The 22,973-nt window shown below is 38.7% G+C and overlaps 1 protein-coding gene across 4 annotated transcripts in view; it reads left to right on the forward strand.

Moving 5' to 3' along the window:
• The first annotated feature begins 855 nt into the window (after nucleotides 1-855).
• LOC127812869 (uncharacterized) overlaps nucleotides 856-22,973 on the forward strand; it is a 131,135-nt gene continuing 109,017 nt past the window's right edge. Inside the window, exons 1-4 of one of the 4 annotated variants that reach the window (XM_052353392.1) lie at nucleotides 856-1,188; nucleotides 3,495-3,578; nucleotides 3,659-4,718; nucleotides 18,201-18,316. In XM_052353392.1, coding sequence (XP_052209352.1) covers nucleotides 3,874-4,718; nucleotides 18,201-18,316 — 961 coding nt within the window. In that variant the 5' untranslated portion in view covers nucleotides 856-1,188; nucleotides 3,495-3,578; nucleotides 3,659-3,873. The remainder of the gene's footprint in view (nucleotides 1,189-3,494; nucleotides 3,579-3,658; nucleotides 4,719-18,200; nucleotides 18,317-22,973) is intronic. The other 3 variants (XM_052353393.1, XM_052353394.1, XM_052353391.1) reach the window with 3 other exon arrangements.

The raw sequence follows: 22,973 nt of genomic DNA on the forward strand, positions 1-22,973 counted from the left end.
GAGCCTACCGACTTAAAGATAATTTCTTAATATATAAATTATATTATTATATCTAAACAAAATAACAGTAATATTTGATAAAAAAGAATTCTTTTCCAAATCAAGCTCAGTTGTCATATGTTAATTAGAAATGATTTGAACATTTTGATTGTTCACATTGTACATGGGCACAGATATTTTACTTAAGTTTTCTTTTAATTGTTTATATCTTTTGTCTTCAATTTTTTGTTTATTCTCAATCCAATTATAAGTAAGATTGACAATAACTTGGATAATGGGAATTATGGAATGACTTTACCTAAAGTTTGGCTTAACTTAAATAGAAAAGCTCTTCTGACATCAAAATCATATAGCCATACTTATATATTAGATTTTAATTTGTTAAGAACTTACATATCCATTTATTTAGTTTTTGTTAGAGATGACAATATGTGCTACTCAATGGGTATACATTGATGAAAAAGAATTGCCATAAAAAATGAATTTTCTACCACCCCCAATAGGCCTGAGAGTTTAACAATTTGAACAAAATCAAATATTCTACAAGAGATCAAATGGGATGGGATCATTGTTTAACAGCACCTCATTTTTAGGCAATTCAATTTAGCTTAATAGATAATTGTTTAACAGCAGCTATTTACGAGGCTAGATCATGGTCTCTTATTAATATATAAGTTAGATGTGACTATTATTAAACGGCAAAAAGCAGGAAAAAGATTCGCGGGACGGGATGGGACGGAGTGGCAGTTCCGAAATTTGTTTCGAAAAGACGGCGAGTTTTGAACGAGGAGTTCGCATCCATATAAAATGTCCACCGGAGTCCAGCGATGCAATCATGCAAGACGTAGCTTGGACTCGTGGAGACTAACTATCCCTTCCAATCACACGCACACACGTGTGAACGCGCGCACACAGGGCGACGCTACTTCTGAGCGCACGAAAGAGAGAGAGAGAGAGAGAGAGCAGAGTTGGAAAAGTGATCGAAACCAAATCAAACCCCAAGCAAAAGAAAAAGCCGTAGCAAAGAGAAGGACTGAAGCAAAAAGCGACACCGCCATATATATAATTATAAATATATACACAGGCATTGCGGCATTGACACACAGAGAGAGAGAGAGAGAGAGAGTGATCGGTATAGAGAATTAGGGAAAAACGAAAGCGGAGCTCTGCATCTCTCACAGATTCACTGTAAGTCTTCCGCATTGGTACTCTCTATCTCTCACACTCAATCACTTGACCTATATACGTGTGTGTGTTTGTGTATGTATAGTTGTTGAGGATTTTGAGATTCGGACTTTATTTCGAGAATTAGCCGTGGTTTTATTGTTTGGATTCGCTGACTCTGTGATCTGCGGCGGAAATGCGAATTCACATTTGAAATTAGGACCAAGTTTATGGTTATCGTGTTTGAATAGTGGCTTACTTCGTTACGTTGGGCTTGATTGTCTGGTATCTTGATAATTTAAGCGATGAATGAAAGTATATTCGTGAATGTATAGGTGTGAATAGAGTAGTGTATACTTTATGTAAGTCTTTTTTTTTGGGGGCGATGTTGGGATATGAATTGGCATTGCTTGAACAGGTGAGTTTCTGTTGTGATATGGATGGGTATATACATGAAAATCTTAAAATTCTGCTCGGCATTGATATTCAGCTCGTCTTTCACATTATTGTCAATAGGTTGTGGTTGCTTTGTGGTACATGCCAGGTGCCAAAAAATTCACAACTTTTTGTGGTATTGTTTGTTTTTATGATTATTTTTGTTTATGCTGAAACAGAAACAGAAAACATAGAGCTTACTGTTTTTGTTTTTCATTTTGGGCTATGTGTGATATCATATACCTAAATTAGTTCAACAATTACAATTATTTTGATAGATTAATGAGGCACAACAGATTATTCCTAGCAAATTGTGAAATGTAAAATGGACAGCTTACTTGTGTTTCCATTTCCAGCTAGGAAAATTATATAAATGGAATAACAGTTACAGGTAAAAATTTGTAACTTGAGGGTATCGGAAGTCAGAACTAATGTTGCTTACCTCTGCTGAGATCTATGCTAGTCAATCAATTTTCTTATATAGATGGTAAATATGTTCAGTTGCAGGGGAAAAGTAGTTCAACCCTTGAAATGCTACTAAGGGCAACAGCTATATTTCAAACAAAAGGGGAACCTTGTAGGTTAACAGAAATGAGGATGTATGTTATCTAAGAAATGGTTTCATTTTTGAAATTAGGTAGAATGGTCTGGTGAGACTTGTTCATCAATACATATACTTCTTTGTTTGAAAAGCATCATTAAACTGATTAAGAGGTCAATGCATACATATGTATATATATATTTTTGACAAGTAGAATATCTAGGTTAAAGAGGTTGTGTACTGCACACCGTACCCTAACTGGTTAGGACTTCCATATTCATTAAGATAAATTTTTTTATCATTTCATTGAATTCCAATCTTCTTTTTCTTGAAATACTAAAAGAATCTAAAGTCAGAGGCAAGGAACCAACCATGAACAGTGGGCCTAGCCCCAAGGAACATGCAAACCTATATTGAATACCTGATTTAAAATTCTAGAATATTCATTAGCATAACCAAGATCTTTTCAAAATAAATACATACACCATTAGGATTTATAGGAGGTTGTGATAGTGGAATCATATTGTTTAGAGTATACGCTTACATTTTTACTATTGACCTAAAATGGTACAGGCCAATGAATGGTAAGCTTTGTAGTAAATAGAATAAGTCGGTACGTAAGAGCTTTCTCAATAATTAATATATCACACTTTAATTCCAAAGAAGTTTTCTAATGTGTGCGTACTCATTTCCAACTTTCTCAAGTAACCTTTCTCATGTAATTGTGCAATAAATAATAATAAAATATCATAATATAGTTTTGAACAACTCATAAATATTAGGAAACCAATTAGATATTTTTTTTCTCAATGTCTTAATGCCAAATGTTCTTACATTGGGAAATCATAGGCCTAGTAGATCCACATCCCACTTTGGTCACCTCGTGATGGCGCTTGTCACCTAGGGCTTTTTCCCTAAGCTGATTGATTAGAATTACTATACTACTGCAGTATTAGGATGTCAGGACCCTATGATTGTATTAGGGGTACTTTTGTCTTTTTGGGATTATGTTGTAAGGCTGGAAAGCTTGAAGGGAGTAGAGGTTATAGGTGTTGTTTTAGTCCCAAAGTGGATGTGCCTTGCCCAATGAGGCACTAGCTTCCCTAATAGTACATAGCTAAATTCAAGACCTAAAAGCATAATCTTGTGATGCTTTTAAAATTCTATGACTATCTGATTACTGTTGAATGAAGTTCTTGTTTCATGCCATTTTATGTTATTTAAATCTTTTGATAAGTGTGTCTGTTCATGGCTCTGATTCTAGTTTGTTTTATTTTGTTCTTAGACCTCCATAATGGCAAGATGTTTTGGGCTGGAATTTCTTTAATTTTTTGTTGCATAATATTTTAACTAGGTTCAAGTTTTACACATTAGCTTGTCACTTCCAAACTTTTAGTCTTCTGGAACTGGTACCAAACTCTGTCAATATACACCATAGGTATGATCATAATTTTGTTGCTTTGTTGTTTACTTTATCAAGAACTTAATCCCTAAATTAATCGGTGATCCTATTGGCAGGTAATGTTCTATGAATCACGAGTTTACAGGTGATGCCATTCAGGATGTTTTTACCCTCTACATATAACGCTTTGAATGAATTTTGAATTGATCCGGAGGAGCTTCACAGCCGACTGACTAGATTAGGTTGACTTTGCTGAGCTAAGTGGCAACCTATTTTTTAGTTGCAGGTCTAGTTGCGTGTACCGGATTAATAATTGTCTTTGTCAAGGGTGATGCATCCGACGCTAATTCTTGGCTGCCTTTACTGGTGTATATTTTCTGGCCCTATTTTTGTTGCAGTGCTTTCTCTTAGTCCAGAGCTGTATGGGGGTCTGACCATTGAGTCAGAAAATGAAATTAACTACTCTGGTTCCTTGTTAAGTAATGCTTCTGATGTGGTGACATCTATCTATTTCAAAACATCTGGTTCTTCATACTTATCTAATGATTCAGTATCTTGCGAGGACCTGGAAGGTGTTGGATCATTCAACACTACTTGCCTGTTGAAATCGAATTTGCATTTAGTTTCTGATCTTTATATATTTGGAACTGGAAACATAAAGATCCTTCCCAATGTATTGATTGTTTGCCAAGTAGAGGGCTGTTTTATAAGCTTGAATGTATCTGGAAATGTTGAAGTAGGTGAATATGCTGCTATTATTGCTGGTTCTGTAGTCATTTCTGCTGCCAATCTAACTTTGGGTAATAATTCTTCTATAAATACCACATCATTGGGTGGCTCACCACCTCCTCAGACTAGTGGCACACCAGTTGGTTCTGATGGAGCAGGTGGAGGGCATGGCGGCCGAGGTGCTTCTTGTTTGAAAAGTAGTCAGACAAACTTTTGGGGAGGTGATGTTTATGCTTGGTCTACTTTGTCCAAACCATGGAGTTATGGGAGTAGGGGTGGTGGCACTTCTGCTGATCATCAGTATGGGGGGAATGGTGGAGGACGTGTTATGCTTCAAGTGAAGGACATGCTCTTTCTAAATGGATCTGTGACTGCAGAAGGAGGGGATGGTGGAAGTAAAGGGGGAGGAGGTTCTGGCGGAAGTGTCATTATATATGCATTGAAACTGTAAGTGTATCCTACTTGCTCAGAACAATCAAATACTTGTATCCTTTTAGTTGATTTCTTTTCTCCTAGAAGGTGTTGCAATAAACCTGAAGGCTCACATGAAAAATGCGTGCATGCATAGATCACAATTGTACAGAGAGCAGACAATGTTCAGACATGGTTCAGAATAGTCATATACTAACAGTCATGAATGAAATACTGTATTATCACCACTAGGAAGATGATTTAAAGATGGTCTGTCTCTTTGGAAATCCAAAAATAGCTTTTATATGCTCTGATTCTAGTAGAAGAAAGATAACAATCATTCAAAACAAAGTGTGATAAAAACATGGGATTAATTTTCAGTCAGGTTGCTCTAAAATAAAAACTTATAAAGTAGGAATTTAAGTAATTGATTGTCGTGGCAATGTGATTAGTTGTGTGGACATCAATGCCACAAACAAAAGCATTTCTCCTGGTTGTTGAGTAGATAATTACACATACAACTAACCCCACTTAGTCTTGAAACTAGCACTAAAGATTTTTTATTATAAGAAATAAACATCACATTGCGCTTCTAAAATTCAATATACCATTGTAGTTATGAGAAAATAATTATGAGAGAAAAACCTAAGAGATTAGCCTCTCTTAGCTTGTTATTTTTAATAGGCCGTAAACACCTACAGGTTTAATCTATGGGCTTAATCTAATTACAAATAAAACACACACATACAATGTTATTTGAGTTTTGCATTTGAGTGGATGAATAATCTAGAAGATCTCGGTCATGTTAGATTATTTTTCGGCAGTAGCAAATTAGGAATAAAAGTCTAATTTGCATGTATTTAAGTGAGGGGTAGATAGGGTATTTTATTTTGGGTTCTCTCTTGCTTGTAATTACCGCCTCTTATGTCTATAAATAGGAGGCGATAGGTAGACTGTCGAATGACTGGAAATCTGATCATTCTCTTTGAGTCGAGTGCTTTACTGTTAGAGGAAAGTTTGAGAGAAAGCTTTGTAATCTGCAGTAAGGGTTCTCGAGTGTATCAGTGAGGGTTGTGGGGATGTGCAAGTGATTGATTGTACTATTCTTCATCAAGATTTATAGTGGATTACTCTCTTTAAAGGCTGGATGTAGGACTTATGTAAATTAGTTCGAACCAAGATAATCCTCGGTGTTCTTGTTTGGTTTGATTGCTCTAACTTTGTCTTTTGCCAATTCCTTTAATTTTTGTTTTTTATTTTCTGTTGACTCTTTTAAATCTGTTCTTAAGATCAAATCCGTGAGTGTGTGAGAGTAAGTGTGGTAGAGTTCCTGTTCAAGAAAATAGTTCCAGCGACCCTAGATATAACATACAATAATTACAATACGTACAATAATACTAATAATTCTAACAATCCCCCTCAAGGTAGAGCATAGATATCATATGCACTAAGCTTGTTACAAATATATTCCACTTGAAAACTCTTTAAAGACTTTGTGAAGACATCTGCAAGTTGATCATCGGAGTTAACAAACTCTGTAACAATAACACCTTCAACCAGCTTTTCTCTAATAAAGTGATAGTCGATTTCAATATGTTTAGTTCGCTCATGGAACATTGGATTGGAAGTAATGTGGCAGCCTAATTATCACAAACAAGCTTCATAGGGGACACTTCACAAAACTTGAGTTCTCGCAGGAGTTGTTTAAGCCAGATGAGCTCACAAGTTGCATTAGTCATAACCCGATACTCTGGCTTTGCACTAGATCTAACTATTATATTCTGTTTCTTACTTTTCCAAGAAATCAGATTTTCTCCCACAAGAACACAATACCCAAAGGTTGACCGACAATCATAAGGAGATCCTGCCCAATATGCATCTGCATAACAACAAATATTTGTGTGCCCCTTATCCTCATAGAGTAGCCCCTTACCTAATACTCTTTTGATATATGTCAGAATATCGATAATAACATCCAGTGAGAATCACATGGAGAACTGAGGAACTGATTAACTACACTCACAGCAAAAGCAATGTTGGGATGAGTGATTGTGAGATAGTTCAACTTGCCCACTAGTCTCCTATACCTTCCTAGATCTGAATAAAGCTCCCCTTGTTCTGGCAAGAGTCGGACATTCGAATCCATTGGGGTGTCTACAATTCACCATACCAGTTTCTTCCAAGATGTCAAGGGCATACTTCCTTTGAGAAATTGAGATACCATCTCCTGATTGAGCAACTTAATACCCAATTGTCGTATCCCTTGGGATCCGGCAAGGTTCTCTCCTAGTAAAAGAGTTTAGACGGGAATTAAGAGAGTAGGAGAAGGGAAACAGAGAAGAATTGAGGGGGAGAGAATTAGAGAATTGGGGGGAAGAATTTGAATAGGAATCAATTCCAAATGTTCGATTGTTACAATTTTATTAGGCCGAGCTTTATATACTCGTTCCCAGCAGTTGGCGCCAACAGAATGGTTGCCCTTACCGCTTTATACAATTGTAATGGTTGCCGTTACCACATTCAATTTACACTTGCCTTGAGCATAGAGATTGTTTTAGACCATAGAGAGACTTCTTGAGTTTGTAGTCTACATTGGACTCCCCTTGAGCAACAAAACAAGGTGGTTGCTCCATATATACCTCTTCTTGCAAATCACCATGAAGAAAAACATTTTTAATATCAAACTGATAGAGTGGTCAATAACACGTGGCAACCAGAGAGAAAAAGAGGCGAACATAGGCCATTTTCGCAACAGGAGAGAAAATATCACTGTAATCCAGCCCATAGATTTGTGTAAAGCCTTTGGCAACCAAGTGAGTCTTAAGACGTTCCACCTGGCCATCAGGACCCACTTTGGGAGTGAATATCCACCGGCAACCAACAACAGTCTTTCCTGGTGGTAAAGACACCAAAACCCAAGTACCATTCGAATGTAAGGCGTTAATCTCATCTAACATAGCTTGGCACCAACTAGGATGAGACAGAGTTTCACCTGTGGTTTTAGGAATAGAAACAAAGGAAAGGCTCGAAATAAATGCACTATAAGATGGAGACAAATAGTCATAGCATAAAAAGTTATAAATAAGATGGGGATTAGGAGTAGACCGTGTACCTTTGCGAAGAGCAACAGGGAGATTGTCGGGCTCAGGATTCGGGGTTGGAGGGATCACAGATAGAGAGAGCGAGTCAGGAGAGTCCTGGGCTGAAGGAATGCTGGCACCGGTAGTGGGATGACGACGATGGTGATATGTAAGAAGTGGAGGAGCCGTGGAAGGTAGACTGGAAAATGGTAGGGTAGGCGCCACAGAGGAGACAGACAGACCCGATGAGGACAGCGGAAGACAAAAAAAAGGAACAAGAAAAACCTGATAAAACTCTATGAATCAGGCTGAACAACTGAAAAGAAAGACTATTATTCAATGAATGTGACATCAGCAGACAAAAGATAGTAGTTCAGCTTAGGAGAGTAACACTTATAGCTTTTCTGCAGCCGGGAATAGCCGAGGAAGATACACTTGAGAGATTTTGTAGCAAACTTATCCTGTCTAGGTGAAAAAGAATGCACAAAACAGATACATCCAAAAGCACGAAGAGGAATAGAATAAAGCGGCTGTGTAGGGAACAAAAGAGAATGGGGAATTTGGTCCTGTAACACTGAAGATGGCATGCGATTGATTAGATAACATGCAGTGAGAACAACATCGCTCCAAAATTTGGTGGGAAGATTGGACTGTAAAGGGAGTGTCCGTGTAGTCTTAATAAGATGACGATTCTTACGCTCAATAACACCATTTTGTTGAGGTGTGTAAGGACAAGAGGATTGATGCAGGATACCATTAGCAGTCATAAAGGTAGTAAATTGAGAAGATAAATATTCAGGAGTATTATCATTACGTAAGGCACGTATAGAAACTTTAAACTGTATTTTTATTTCAACAGTAAATGTCTGAAAGATAGAAAACAACTTAGACCAACTCTTCATAAGAAACAACCAAGTGCAACGAGAAAAGTCATCAATGAAAGTAACGAAATATGAAAAATCAAGAGTAGAATTGATGTGACTGGGCCCCCATACATTAGAGTGCACAAGGGAAAATGGAGCCTCATCTATATTATTGACCTGACGAGAAAAAGAATTACTAGCGTGTTTACCACGCTGATATGACTCATAACTAAACATGGACAATGATGACAAACTAGGAACTAATTGCTTCAGTTTGGAGAGGCTGGGATGACCGAGACAATAGTGGAGAAGATCTAGGGAAGCGGCACTGGTGTAAGCTACACGAACTAGGCACAGCAAGATGATAGTGACCCTGTGACTCATGTTCGACGCCAATCATCTGCCCCATGCCTTGGTCCTGAACACAAACAGAGGTAGCAGTAAAGATAACATAATAGTTAAGGGTGGCTAACTAAAATCAAATTAAAAGGACTATTAGGAACATATAAAACATAATTTAATGAGAAAGACGTGGTGGGTGTGATTTGGCCGATCCCTTTAATTGCAGTTTTGGTATCACCAGCTAGGGTAACAGTAGGCAAAGTATCAGAATAGGTAAGTGAGGAGAAAAGAAGTTCATTACTACACGTATGGTCAATGGCGCTAGAATTTATAATTCAAGAACCAATAGATGAGCCTTGAGCAACACAAGCAATGGGATGACCAGGATGAGACTGCTGGGTGGCTTGGAATTTCAGGAAGGCATCATACTCAGCTGCAGATATAGGTACCAATTGCGAACCTGATGGAGATGGAGCAGGACTAGGATCGCTTTGAAATACATGATCTGCACTGGTATCATGTTTCTTCCAACATTTGTTCTCAAGATGACCTAGTTTCTTACAAATGGTATACTGTGGACGTGGACGACTATTATTGCGTCCTCTAGTTTCTCCTACGGTAGAAGCTTGAGACACAAGAGCTAAAGATTCGGTTGGAGGAACAACATGAGAAGAAGAGGACATACCATGCGCACCTGTCATATTCAACAACCATTTAAAAGAGTCCTTCATGATAGGACTAGCGGAGCTAGTCAAGATTTGATACTTGATGGCGTCAAACTTTGGTTTCAGGTTGGAGAGAGCAATGATCATAAAAACTTCTCTCGTTGAGCAATCTGTTCAGTGTGGGTCGTAGTAAAAGGAAGAAGAGCATCAAATTCTTGCATGAGAGCTTGAACCTGCCCAGATAAGATTTCATGGACAACTCCTGCTTAAAATTCTTGATATTAGAGACCACAGTGTACAAATGTTGGATGTCGTTTGTATAACACTCTTTAGCTTTCTTCCACACATCAACACAAGTTTCAAAGGGGTGAAAGAGCTGCATGATGGACGAATCAATAGTTTGCCATAGGAGGGTACATAACTGAGCATCAACTTGTTCCCATTTAGCCCGATTAGCTTCTGGCACACTTTTAGCCTTTGTGGTAAGATGATTCGCTTGGTCTTGCCCTTTGAACCACATTTTAACAGAGGCTGCCCATGAGAGATAGTTGACAGACCCTATCAACTTAATAGTGATAATATTAGCCGCCCCAAGATTGGAGATAGTAAAGGATTGAGAGGTAGCTGGGGTAAAGGCAGAAATTGGAGTGGGAGTATCACCGGCAAAAACCGTGTCACTGAGATCAGACATAGAGAGGACTTTGACACTGGAAATAGCTTTAGGGGTTGTCGGAGGTCAGATTTGGAGAAACCGGAGAAAAACGGTCGGTGGACGCGTTATCATGCGCCGGCGTGTGGAGGCGGCGCATGGGTGGTCTGGCGGCTGCGATTCTTTGGCGGTCGACCGATTTGATGTCGGCGAACCCTAGGGTGGTGGCAGTGTTAGCAAGTGGTGACTGGACAGTGGGGTTTTGGAACGAGCAGTGACGGTGACGGTGACGGTGACGGCGACGGCTAGGGTTTGAAGGTGACTGGAAAAAGATACATAGCGACGGCTAGGGTTTTTCTCATTGATGGCTCTGATACTGTGTGAGAGGTCAGAGGTAGAACTCTAACCTGAAAAGCCAGCTTAACAGGTGGAGGGATCCAATCCTCCTCCTTATATATAGTCTAGGTTTTCCTTGTTGAGGTAATGTGGGATTCTCACACACATCCTTCCCCCTCCCCCCCCCCCCCCCCCCCCAAACGTCGAAACTTCTCTAGCAACTGATACATGCCCAGGTGATCGGCAGGGTACTAGTCCATGACCACGACTGAGGGTAATCCCCTAGCCAAGGGTTGGCTTTGATACCATGTGAGAAAATAATTATTAGAGAAAAACTTAAGAGACTAGCCTCTCTTAGCTTGTTATTTATAATAGGCATAATGGGTCTTAAACACCTACGGGCTTAATCTAATTACAAATAAAACACACACATACAATAATTACAATACATACATACAATAATACTAATAATTCTAACAGTAGTACCAAGTCTTTGAAGCTTTTTCCCACTGCTTTTGGGTTTGGGTTTAGATCGAGGGCCTTTTAGAGATGGCCAGGGGCGGAGTAAGAAATTTTTATTTGGGTGGACAAAAATTAAATAATAAAATAAAATTTAAAATAATATAATATTAAAAAAATATATCGATAAATTACAATAAATATTCTCGATCTATTTTCATATTTTGATAACATCGTATAATGATATCATTATTAATTTCATTAAATATATCATTTTCAATGTACACACCTAAACTGTCATTCAACCATTAATTTCTAATTTGATTGCGTAGTCGGGTCTTGACAAGTTTCATGGCATAAAATACTATTTCTTTTATAGCAATAGCAATAGGAAAAATTAATGCTAGTGTCAAAAGTCTGTAAACTAATTGATACACATCATTTTCCTTCGTCGTTACTAACTTTTGTACAAGATTACTAAAGCCCCGTAATCCTTCAAAAACACTTTTGATTTAAATTTCATCTGCCCAAATACAGAGATTATAGAGACAAACTATGAGTGATGAGACCTAAACAAGTAGAAATCAAAAACATTTTTAATCCACAATCCACATCATTCATTAACAAATCAAAATTAGGAAAATAAGCTAAATCACTTTTAATCTACTTTAAAGACATCAAAATGTCAAAAGATAAATGAACTAATAAGTAGATTTTGCCTGTAGTTAGGGGTGTTGGAAAAAATCGATAAATTACGGAAACCGACGACACCACACTGCACTGCGAGGTTTTTCAGGAGAGCGGTTTGGCACAGTTTGAGAAATCCTCAAACGTTGCGTTTGTGGTTTGAGGATTTCACGGTTCTGTTAAAAACCAAACAGCCCGAGTAGTGTACTTAAGAAAATTGAAAACCCATCTTCAATACTCTCTAACTTGTTAACAAAATTTGAGAGAGAAAAAAAAAATGTCAAAGAAATTTGAAAGATAAAAAAGAAGGTAGAATGCAAATAAAAAAAAAATAAAAATGGAGGAAGGGTTAGAGAATGACAAAAGAAGAAGAGATGATATTTAGGATGAATTATAGTTATAAGTAAAATTATCATAATAATCTATGCCTTCAAAATTTTTTGAACCAAAAGATTAGTTAGGGCAAAAATATAAACTCAAAATAAATATAATATTTAAAAAAAAAAAAATATTTAAGTGGTGGTACACTCCCACGGTAGATCCACCCATGGAGATAGCTAGAGATAACCTTTTCAGATTCATATTTAGATGGGAGTGTACCTAAAGATACCCTTCAGTCAGCACTATTGCAGCCTGGCTATTGGTCCACTTTTTGTCTCAATATATTGGTCTCATGAATACATCTCTTGATGAATACAATAGTCTTGATGAGTTGACGTGCCATGTGTCGAATCCTTTGGATTTGGTAAGGTGTTCTCTCGTTTTATAGAGAGAATTTGGCAGGAATTGTGTTAGAGAAAGAGGAATTAGAGAAAATGAGGGAGAAGAGTTGAAGATGAAATGAGAGGGAGAGAGAATTGAGAGGGAAATTGAATAGGAATTAGTTCAAATGATATTCGATGCCTCCTTAATGAAACAGGGCGAGCTTATATACTCGGCCCTAGCGGAAAGTTGGCGCCAGAAATGGTTGCCACTTTCCGCATTTAAATGCCTACAATCCTCACAATTACAATTACCCTATCAGCCTTTCTATTTATTACAATTATTCTCCTTTAGATACATGACAACTCCCCTCCCCTTAAGCTAATTTTTGTCATCAAGAATGCTGAGTAAGCTAGCTGCGTTTGGGAACTATTGGAGGAACTTTGGTAGATATTCCCAAGTGTTATTGTTTGAGTGCAATGAGGACCACTGCACTAGTACTTGGGTGATTGGGGCTCCTTGCTGGAAAATCACTCTCTTGTCCAGGATAGCTACTGGGTTGACAATTGGCTCTTCCTCCCCGATTGGAATGGGGAGGGTTTGACTGGCTGTTTGGTCCCTAGTTGCTCCCTTGAGTAAGGACACATGCAACATGGGGTGAATGCGTGTTCCCTTGGGTAGTTGCAGCTTGTAGGCTACTGGTTCCACCTTGGCAGTGATGGTATAAGGCTCGAAAAACTTGGGGCTTAGCTTAGTAATAGGCTGCCTCGAGAGAGTTCATAGATGGGGTTGATTGAGTTTGAGGTATACCTTTTTTTCTACCTCAAATGCTCTCTCACTCCTCTTTTTATCTATTAGCTGTTTTGTCCAATTTTGAGCCTTGGCCAATTCTGTTTTCAGGGTTTGTAGAATCTCTTGCCTGTGTTGTAGATAGGTGTTTGCTGCTGCCATAGACGTTGGCTCCCCCATAGATGGTAATAGGCTAGGCTTATATCCATATAGAGCCTCAAATGATGTCATCCCAATGGACCGGTGGTGGCTGGAATTGTACCATCATTGCGCCAAGGACAACCATTTGTGCCATTCCTTGGGCTGCATAAAGCAGAAACACCTCATATGGGTCTCGAGGTACTGATTAACTCTTTCCGATTAGCCATCAGTTTCCGGGTGGTAAGTAGCGGACATATGGAGCTTAGAGCCCAAAGATTTTAGTAGACCTTGCCAAAATAAACTAGTAAACACCTTATCCCCTGTCTGAAATGATAGTTTGAGGCACCCATGTAACTTCACCACACTGTCCAGAAACACCCTAGCCATCTCTTGTGCCATGAATGGATGGGACAAACTGAGGAAGTGGCTGTACTTAGTCAGTGGATCCACCACTACTAGGACACAGTTCCTCCCTTCTAATCGTGGCAACCCTTCCACAAAATCCGTGGTTATGTTAGCCCAAGCTTGATCTGGAACCCCTAAGGGCTGCAGAAGGCCTGGTTTAGCCATTGACTTATGTTTACATCTCTTACAAGTGTCACACTGCATTACGAACTCCATTACTGATTTTTTTAATCTTGGCCAATAAAACACTTGTTTCACCTTGTCATAAGTGTTCTGGATACTTGAGTGTCTCCCTAGGGGAGAGACGTGCATGGTTTGGAAAATTCTTCTCTTCAAAGCCTCACATTCTCCAACCACCAACCGCCCCTAGTACCTCATCAGGCCATTGCATATGGTGTACCCCTGCCTGCTATTGCTGTCCAAACTGAGCTGCTCCAGTAGCTCTCTTGTCCAAGATCCCTTATCATAGCTTGTTGTCATGTCACCTCTTGGTACCAATGTCGTAATGGCTGCACAGTCTCCCTTTTCATAACGCCTTGATAAGGCATCTGTAGCCACGTTTTTTTTTCCTCTTCTATACTGAATCACAAAATCCAGCCCTATTAGCTTTGCTATACCCTTTTTCTGCAAATTAGTGTGTAACTTTTGTCGTGTGAGGAACTTGAGACTCTTATGATCCGTCCTGATTATAAATTGTCCCCCTTCCAAATAGCGCCTCCATTTTTCCATTGCCATCAGCACAACCAATAACTCCTTGTCATATGTGCTAAGCCCTTGATGTCTTGGGGCTAAAGCTTGACTCATGAAAGCCAACGGTCTGCCCTCTTGAGATAACACAACCCTTACCCCGGTTCCACATGCATCGGTCTCCAAGAAGAACGACTTACTAAAATCTGGGATCCCCAACACAGGCACATAGCACATGGCTTGCTTTAATTGCCCAAATGCATTTTCTGCCTCTTTATTCCATCTGAAGTTATCCTTTTTAATAATTCTGTTAGTGGCTTGCTTATTACTCCATAGTTTTTCACAAAACGTCTATAGTAGCCCGTTAGCCCCAAGAATCCGCTCAAGGATTTGATATTCTCTGGTTTAGGCCATGCTACCATAGTTGAAATCTTCTTGGGGTTAGTGCTAACTCCAGCACAAGAAATCACATGCCCCAAATACTCCACTTGCTTATGAGCAAAGTCACATTTGGACCTTTTGATGCATAGTCGTTGAGTCTAAGGATGCTAAATGCAATTCTAAGGTGTTCTAGGTGCTGAGAAAAGTTGGGCTGTAGATCAATATATTATCGAAAAATACTAACACAAATTTTCGAAGATAAGGCTCAAAGATGTGGTTTATTAGGGTTTGAAATGTTGTTGGTGCATTAGTTAATCCGAAGGGCATTACCGTAAACTCATAATGCCCATGGTGGGTTTTAAGGGCGGTTTTGGGTATATCAGTTGGGTTCATCTGGATTTGATGATAGCTGGATCTTAGGTCAAGTTTGGAAAATACGAATGGATGGCTTAGTTCATCTAGGAGGTCTTCAATAATGGGAATGGGAAATTTATGTGATGTGGTTGAGCTAGCGGTAGTCGACACAAAAATGCCAGGTTTTATCCTTTTTTTTTAAAACTAAAGGATGGGGGATGCAAATGGGCTTTTGCCGGTACGGATTGTAGAATTGTCTAGCATTTCTCTTACTAATTTCTCAATTTTAGTTTTGAGCTTCGGTGGGTACCTATAGGATCTTATATTAATTGGTGCAACATTTGGTTGTAAAGGAATAGAGTGATGAAATGGTCTTTGAGGAGGTAAGTCCTTAGGTTCTGCAAATAGATCCCTAAACTCAATAAGTAATGCATAAAGGAAGGCCATCTCATGTACCTGCCATAGGGTTGTGGTTGGCTTACTGGTGGCCATTGAACACTGACCCTCCTGTTTCCTTTGTTCCTCGGTCTCCTCACTGGTCTCAATCGAGAATAATTGAGCCACTTGAGAAAACTTGCACTTGAGCAGCTTGTGCAACCTCTTTCCCTTAATCAGCTTGCAGGACCCTGTTTCCACATTTCCTTGGAGTGTAATTCTCCTGCCTTCATTTTCCAATGTAACTTCCATCTTATTAAAGTCAAAGCTAATAGGACTTACCCCTCTCATCAAGTCAAATCCCAAAACTATCTAGCACCCTCCCAATTTTAGCAGCCTAAGGTCAACTTCAAATGTTTCCCCTTGCTGTCCAACAAAATCCCATGCAAGCCGATTTACTTAATACCCTTCTTCCATTAGCCACTGCTACTGCTAGAGGTTGGGTTTTAGATAACTCACAATTCATTTTTCTAGCTGTCCCTTCGTCAATTCAATTAAGACCATAAGTGTTCCTTCTTGCACCTTCCCTTCCACCTTGATAATCTTGTTGCTAGCCACTCCTTTTATGGGATGGACGGATATAGTACCATTGTCTTCATCTTCCCAATCATCCCCTACCACCATGGCCTCTTCTCCTGCGTCTTCCTCAATCTCTCCCCCTTCCAACAAGAGCAATTGCCTCCTGCATTGGTGTCTGGGGAAATTCTTATCCCCACACCTATAACATAACCCCGGGGGTCTCCTCTGTTCGGTTCCCCTGCATCCTTGTTGCCCAGTGTTAGTAGGTGGTGGTAATAGTGGTGGTTTTGGCATTTCCCTAGCCCTATACATTTCCCTTCCTTGCATCCTCCCCACTAGTGGTGAGAAACCCAAGCCATTTGCCTTGCCTTCATTCCTCCGCTTCTTTATCAAGGCTTCCACATTTAACTCTTGGAGCTGAGCACTCTCTACCGCTTCCTGGACTGTCCTTGGCCTTGTCATCTTTACTGCGGATCTGAGTTCCTCACTCAGCCCACTAATAAAACTTGACACGAAGTAATCTTCGGTTAGGTATGGATTTTTATTAAGCATAAGAGATTTTAACTCCTTAAACCGAAGTTGATACTCTTGTACTGATCTTTTCTGTCTCATTTTGTTGAACTCCTCAACTATATCCATAGTTCTCCTTTCCCTGAACCTCTCACATAATCCCTTCACAAAATCATTCCAGCTATATTCTTTTCTCACCCTTGACCATCCCTGATGCCATATGTCCCCTATGTCATTCAAGTAGGCCACTACCAGATTCATCTTCTGATTCTCGGCCACTTGATGTATTCCAAACAACTACTCACATCGTCGGATCCACCATCGTGGCTTAGTCTCATCGAACACTGGTAGTTCCAATTTTGGAACAAGGAAGTTGTGGTGAGTCAAATTCACTTGGATCTCTGGCCTCTTGTCCACTCCGTTGTCCCCCATTGCCACTGGATCAATCTCCACCTCCAATGATCCTACCACCCTTTGATTGGTGCTGGTTCTCAGTAATATCGGATCTGAACTTTCTCACGGGGGAAAATTTGGAGACATCCTCACTTGCGCTTGGCTTGAAAACATGAGCATAAACTGTTGCATCTGAGAGCACAACATATTGCTCCGTTCTCTCATCTCTTCTCTGATCTGATTGCGCATATCCCCGCGTAGTCGATCTGAGGTTTCTCCGTCCTTCTATCCACTACCATTCCAATTGAGTCCTCCATGGATCCGACTCTACTCTGCATGTCCATCACTGTGGTTGTCACTTGTTGAAGCTGCAATTCCATCTACTTCATATGAGTGTCGTTTGCCATTGTTACAACTTGTTAGAATTCTGGGGCCAAGAACGGTGCTCTGATACCAATTGTCAAATCTTTTGGATTCGACAAGATGTTCTCTCGTTTTATAGAGAGAACTTGGCGGGAATTGTGTTGGGGAAAGAGGAATTAGAGAAAATGAGGGAGAAGAGTTGAAGATGAAATGAGAGGGAAATTGAATAGTGCAAATGATATTCGATGCCTCCTCAATAAAACAGGGTGAGCTTATATACTCGGCCCTAGTAGAAAGTTGGCACTCGAAACGGTTGCCACTTTCCACATTTAAATGTCTACAATCCTCACAATTACAATTACCCTACCAACCTTTCTATTTATTACAATTATTCCCCTTTAGGTACATGACACCATGTTGGCCCAATATGTATACCTAGTTTTTGCTATTACAAATCTTATAAAAAGGAGGTTGTGCTATTACAATATAATCATCAGCCTTATGTATCAAGAAAAGCTGTGAAAAAATTGATTTTATTTTTTTCATTCTTGATTATTTGGATAAAATGAAAGGGACTCAATGTGCTTATTTCTTTCTGGTTTTTCATTTTGGCCATTTTTATTTTTTACCCTAGAATGATTCTGAAGAAAACTTAATACACAATCAATTCAGTTTTAAGCACTAGAATAGCCATAAAGTTGTGCTAATATCTGCAATATTCTCTCCTTAACTCTTTGGATTTCATTTTAATTGAATAGGAAAGGATTTGGTATTATAAGTGCTGCAGGAGGGAGAGGATGGGGTGGAGGAGGAGGTGGAAGAATATCAATGAACTGTTATAGCAGACAACAAGAAGTAAAAGTCACTGTGCATGGTTTGTACTGATCCCACATCTTTGTTTGCAGTTTCTGATATAAGCAATAATTGTTTATCAACTATTAATCTCATCTTATCTACGTGTCAACTTTCTCTAATAAATAGATGATTCATTTTTAAAGTGTTTCTAAGAAAAAATCATGTATATGGTTATAGAAATGTGACCAGAAATTTCCTTGGTTACTGTTTCTTTGACATGACGAGCAAAAGTCATCTAGCTTTCAGGTATGTTTTTACAGTGATGGCATGATAGAAAGGTATTGAACATTTGAGCTGGTTTGGATACTCCACTATTTTGTTTTGGTCATCTAGTTTACAGTTATTTGGTTTTCATAATTTTACTATTCATTCCTTTGTTTGTCTCATACATCTAGACAAGAATATTTGTGAATAACATGCCAAGATACTTACTCTTGGATGTGCTTTGTGAGTTCATCCATCACAAGAGCAAATAGATAATGCTCAACATAGATCCTTGATGTAATCCAATTGTGTTTGAAAAAGTCTTAGCATCTCCTCCACAAATCCAACAGTATGTTTTTGTTTGATCATACATGTTCCTAATAACCAGTATATAAGCAGTGAAGAATCTGTTATAGGCTTTTTTTAAATCTATAAATACCATATGCAAATATTTTTACTTACCTTTGGACTTTTTCATTAGATGTCTAGTAAATAGATAGCTTCTATTGTTGATTTATGAGGCATAAAACGAAATTGGTTTTCAGATATATTGGTTTTTCTCCTTAACCTTTGCTCTTTATTCTTTCCTAGAGTTTCATACCATGGCTCTTTAGCTTGATCCCTGTGTAACATTTACAACTTTGAACATCTCCTTATTCTTGTAATTATGCACTAAAGTGCTATTTCTCCACTCATTCAACATCCTTTTAGACTTAAGAATCATAGTAAATAATTTTGAAAAAACAATGCCCCTCTTTTTTTTTTTCTTTGATCAGTAAATAACTGTATGCATTGATCAAAATGGACTATACATATACACTAGGCATACCCAGGAGGAACACATGAAAAGACCAAGACTAATGACCCATAGCAAGGGATTCAAAATGAGATAAAACATAAGGATACAAAGAAAAGATGGTCCTGTATACTTGTGTTTTAACCCTACAAACAATGCTGTCCACATATGGTCTTTGGCCTTCAAAAATATGCCTATTTCGGGCTGTCCATAAGTAGTAGACTGTGCTAGCTAGGGCTATTTTCTTGGACTTAGGTTGCCAAGAAGATCCTTGACCTTATTTTTTAATCCATTTTAAAGCACTGACAATGGATCACATAGATCGACGGATGCCAATCCAAGCTTTAATCTTCCCCCAAATACCCGAACTCACTGGAACAACAACAACAACATATCCAGCCTTTATTCCACTGTGTGGGGTCGACTAAATGAATTCTAGACTTCTATGTAATTTTGTCTTTTGTCATATTTTCATTTAGGTCCATACACTTCATATCAAACTTTAATGTCTCTTCCAAAGTCTTCTTGGGTCTGTATCTACCTCTTTTTTTGACTAATTGTTCCATTTTATCAACTCTCCTCACAGGAGCGTCTCTTGGTCTCCTTCTCACATGACCAAACCATCTTAGTCTAGTCTCTCTCATCTTCTCCTCGATTGGCACTACTTCTACCTTATTACGAATAACTTTATTTCTAATTTTATCTTTTCTTGTATGGCCGCACATCTATCTTAGCATCCTCATCTTCGCTACGCTCATCTTTTGCTCATGCTGGTATTTAACTGCCAAACATTCTGAGCCGTACAACAAGACTGGTTTTATAGCTGTACTATAGAATTTTCCTTTTAGTTTTAATGGGATTTTACCATCACATAACACCCCTGATGCATTTCTCTATTTTAGCCAACCTGCCTTAATTCTATGCGTGACATCATCGTGAATTTCTCCATCTTTTTGAATTACTGATCCCAAATATTGAAAATGGTCTTATTATCTTTTTTAATGCTTGTCTTATTTCATTTGAACTTATGCGTCGATAAAATGTATATCTCACATTCCCTTCGGAGTTACTAAGATGTTCCAACCTAACTCTTGTGTCCCCACCATCATTGAATAATTTTGTAAAATACTCATTTCATCTCTCCTTAATCGCTCCCTCATTCACTAATACATTTTGGTTTTCATCTTTTATGCATTTCACTTGGTTTAGATCTCTTGTTTTTCTTTCTCTTGCTTTAGCTAATTTATATATATCTCTTTCTCCATCTTTTGTATCAAGTCGTTTATATAGATTCTCATGTGCTTTTGACTTTGCTTCACTAACAGCTCTTTTTGCTGCATTTTTCGCTTCTTTATAATTTTTTTGATTTTCTTCATTGTTGCATTGATATACAGCCTTATAGCAAGTTTTCTTATTTCTAATTTTCAATTGTACCTCTTCATGCGACCACTAAGACTCCTTAAGGTTTGCGGCTCTACCATTTGTCTCTCCAAGAACTACCTTTGCCATGCTTCTCAGGGCAGTAGCCATTTCCCTCCACATTTTGTTTGCCTGTCCTTCTCTATTCCATTCCCTTCGACCGCTTAATTTTGCTTTGAAGATTAGTTGTTTCTCCCCTTTTAAATCCCACCACCTAATTCTTGGATTTTGTTTTATGTGATTTTTTCTCTTCCAATTTCTTACTTGGACGTTAAGTATCAAAAGTCTATGTTGAGTAGCCAAATACTTCCCCGGTATCACCTTACAATCCTTACAACATAATCGATCCTCTTGTCTCATGAGGAAGTGATCTATTTGGGTGCTTGATTCGATATTTTTATATGTGATTAAGTGTTCATCCCGCTTTTTGAACTTAGTATTGGTTATGATGAGCCCATATGCCATAGCAAATTCTAGAATAGACTTGCCCTCATTATTAATTTTCCCGAATCCATACCCTCCATGTACCTCTCTATAGCCATTTCTGTGTCTAGCCACGTGACCATTTAAGTCACCTCCTATAATTACTTTCTCTCCTCTTGGTATCATTTGTATGAGTCCCTCTAGGTCCTCCCAGAATTTTGCTTTTATCTCCTCACCTAACCCCACTTTTGGTGCATATGTACTAATGATAGTCATAGTCATTCTTCCTAGACGAACCTTCACCATAATAATCCTATTTCCTATTTTCTTTACATCCACTACCTCATCTACTAAGCTTTTATCCATAATAATCCCCACTCCGTTTTTCCCTTGATCATTTCTTGTGTACCATATTTTATATCCAGTTTCTGATAAAGTTTTTGCTTTTTTTCCTACCATCTCGTCTCTTGAAGGCACATAATATTAATCTTTCTTCTAATCATCACATCTACCATTTCCATAGCTTTGCCTGTTAATGTTCCTATGTTCCATGACCCAATCCTTAATCTATGATTTTAGTTTTGGTTTTGACTTTGAATTTGATTTTGTTTTTTATTTTGATTTTGTTTTTGATTTTGGACTAGCTTCTTTATCCATATCCGTCCAAGCAAATGCAGGGACTCTTGCTCATTTGTCACTACATTCGGGCGCCGATGTAGCGACCCTAGCTCACTTGACACTACACGCGGGCAGTGTGGTGCGTCGCTATGAAGGGTTACACACCAATGGTTTTTCATAGTTTGTCTAGAGTTCATGTTTTGGATCCGACTAGGTTTTACGTTGGTTGTCAGCTACTTAACACAACCCTCATCCTTTATTCGGGCTTGTGACCGGCAGTGGATAACATCCCCAGGCGGAGTTACCGAACTCACTGGAAATTGGAAAAATAGATGCTTGTTGGATTCATCGCAAGAACCACAAAGCCCACAACCTCTCTCTATGTCCAAAACATACAGGTTATCCTTCGTAAGCAATCTAGAGTTAGTACTAAGCCATAGAATAAATGCTTGTTTAGGGGGCATTGCTGAATTCCAAACATCCCTGGCCCAAATTTTCCTGGAACCCTTTGGGCGAAAGTGATTATAAACAGATGACAGTTTGATAGTGCCACCTTGATTCCAGCTCTCAAATAATTGAATGGCTGCTGCCACCGACCTCTCCGGGCAGCACAATGAATCTCTGATTGCAAATATTTTTTTCATTAGAGGAGAGTCATCTTTTTTGCATGATCTCTCCCATATCGTAGCCAAGGTAAATATGGTTAACCCATTTGACCCAGAGAGTGTCCTTTTTGCTATGGAAGTTCTATAAAACCTTGGCCAACAGAGCCAAGTTCCAGCATCTTAACTCTTTAAAGCCTAAACCTCCTTCTTTCTTCGGAAGGCAGACATCTTTCAAGAAGCGAGGGAGTGATGAGAATTCTAGAGAAATTGCCTACATAACTGAGTAATATTGTCTATGATAGCAGCTGGAATAGGCAAGAAAGTGAGCCAAAAGCACTCCACCCCCTGGAGAATACTCTTGATCAGCTCCGATCGATCTGCATAGGATAAAGAAACACATTTCCAAGCCTTAATATGACCAGCAATTCTATCTATGATAGGCGTGTAGTAATTAACTTTGAGCTTGGCAACCGGAATCAGAATGTCGAGATACCAAAATGGCATTTGACCCTTCGAGAACCTGGATAAATTCTGGATGGCCTCAATGTCATGATCATCAATACCAGCATAATAGATATTAGATTTGAGGTCATTCACATATAGCCCAAATT

The sequence above is a fragment of the Diospyros lotus genome, chromosome 11 (assembly GCF_014633365.1).
Source record: "Diospyros lotus cultivar Yz01 chromosome 11, ASM1463336v1, whole genome shotgun sequence".
Classification (NCBI taxonomy): Eukaryota; Viridiplantae; Streptophyta; class Magnoliopsida; order Ericales; family Ebenaceae; genus Diospyros; species Diospyros lotus.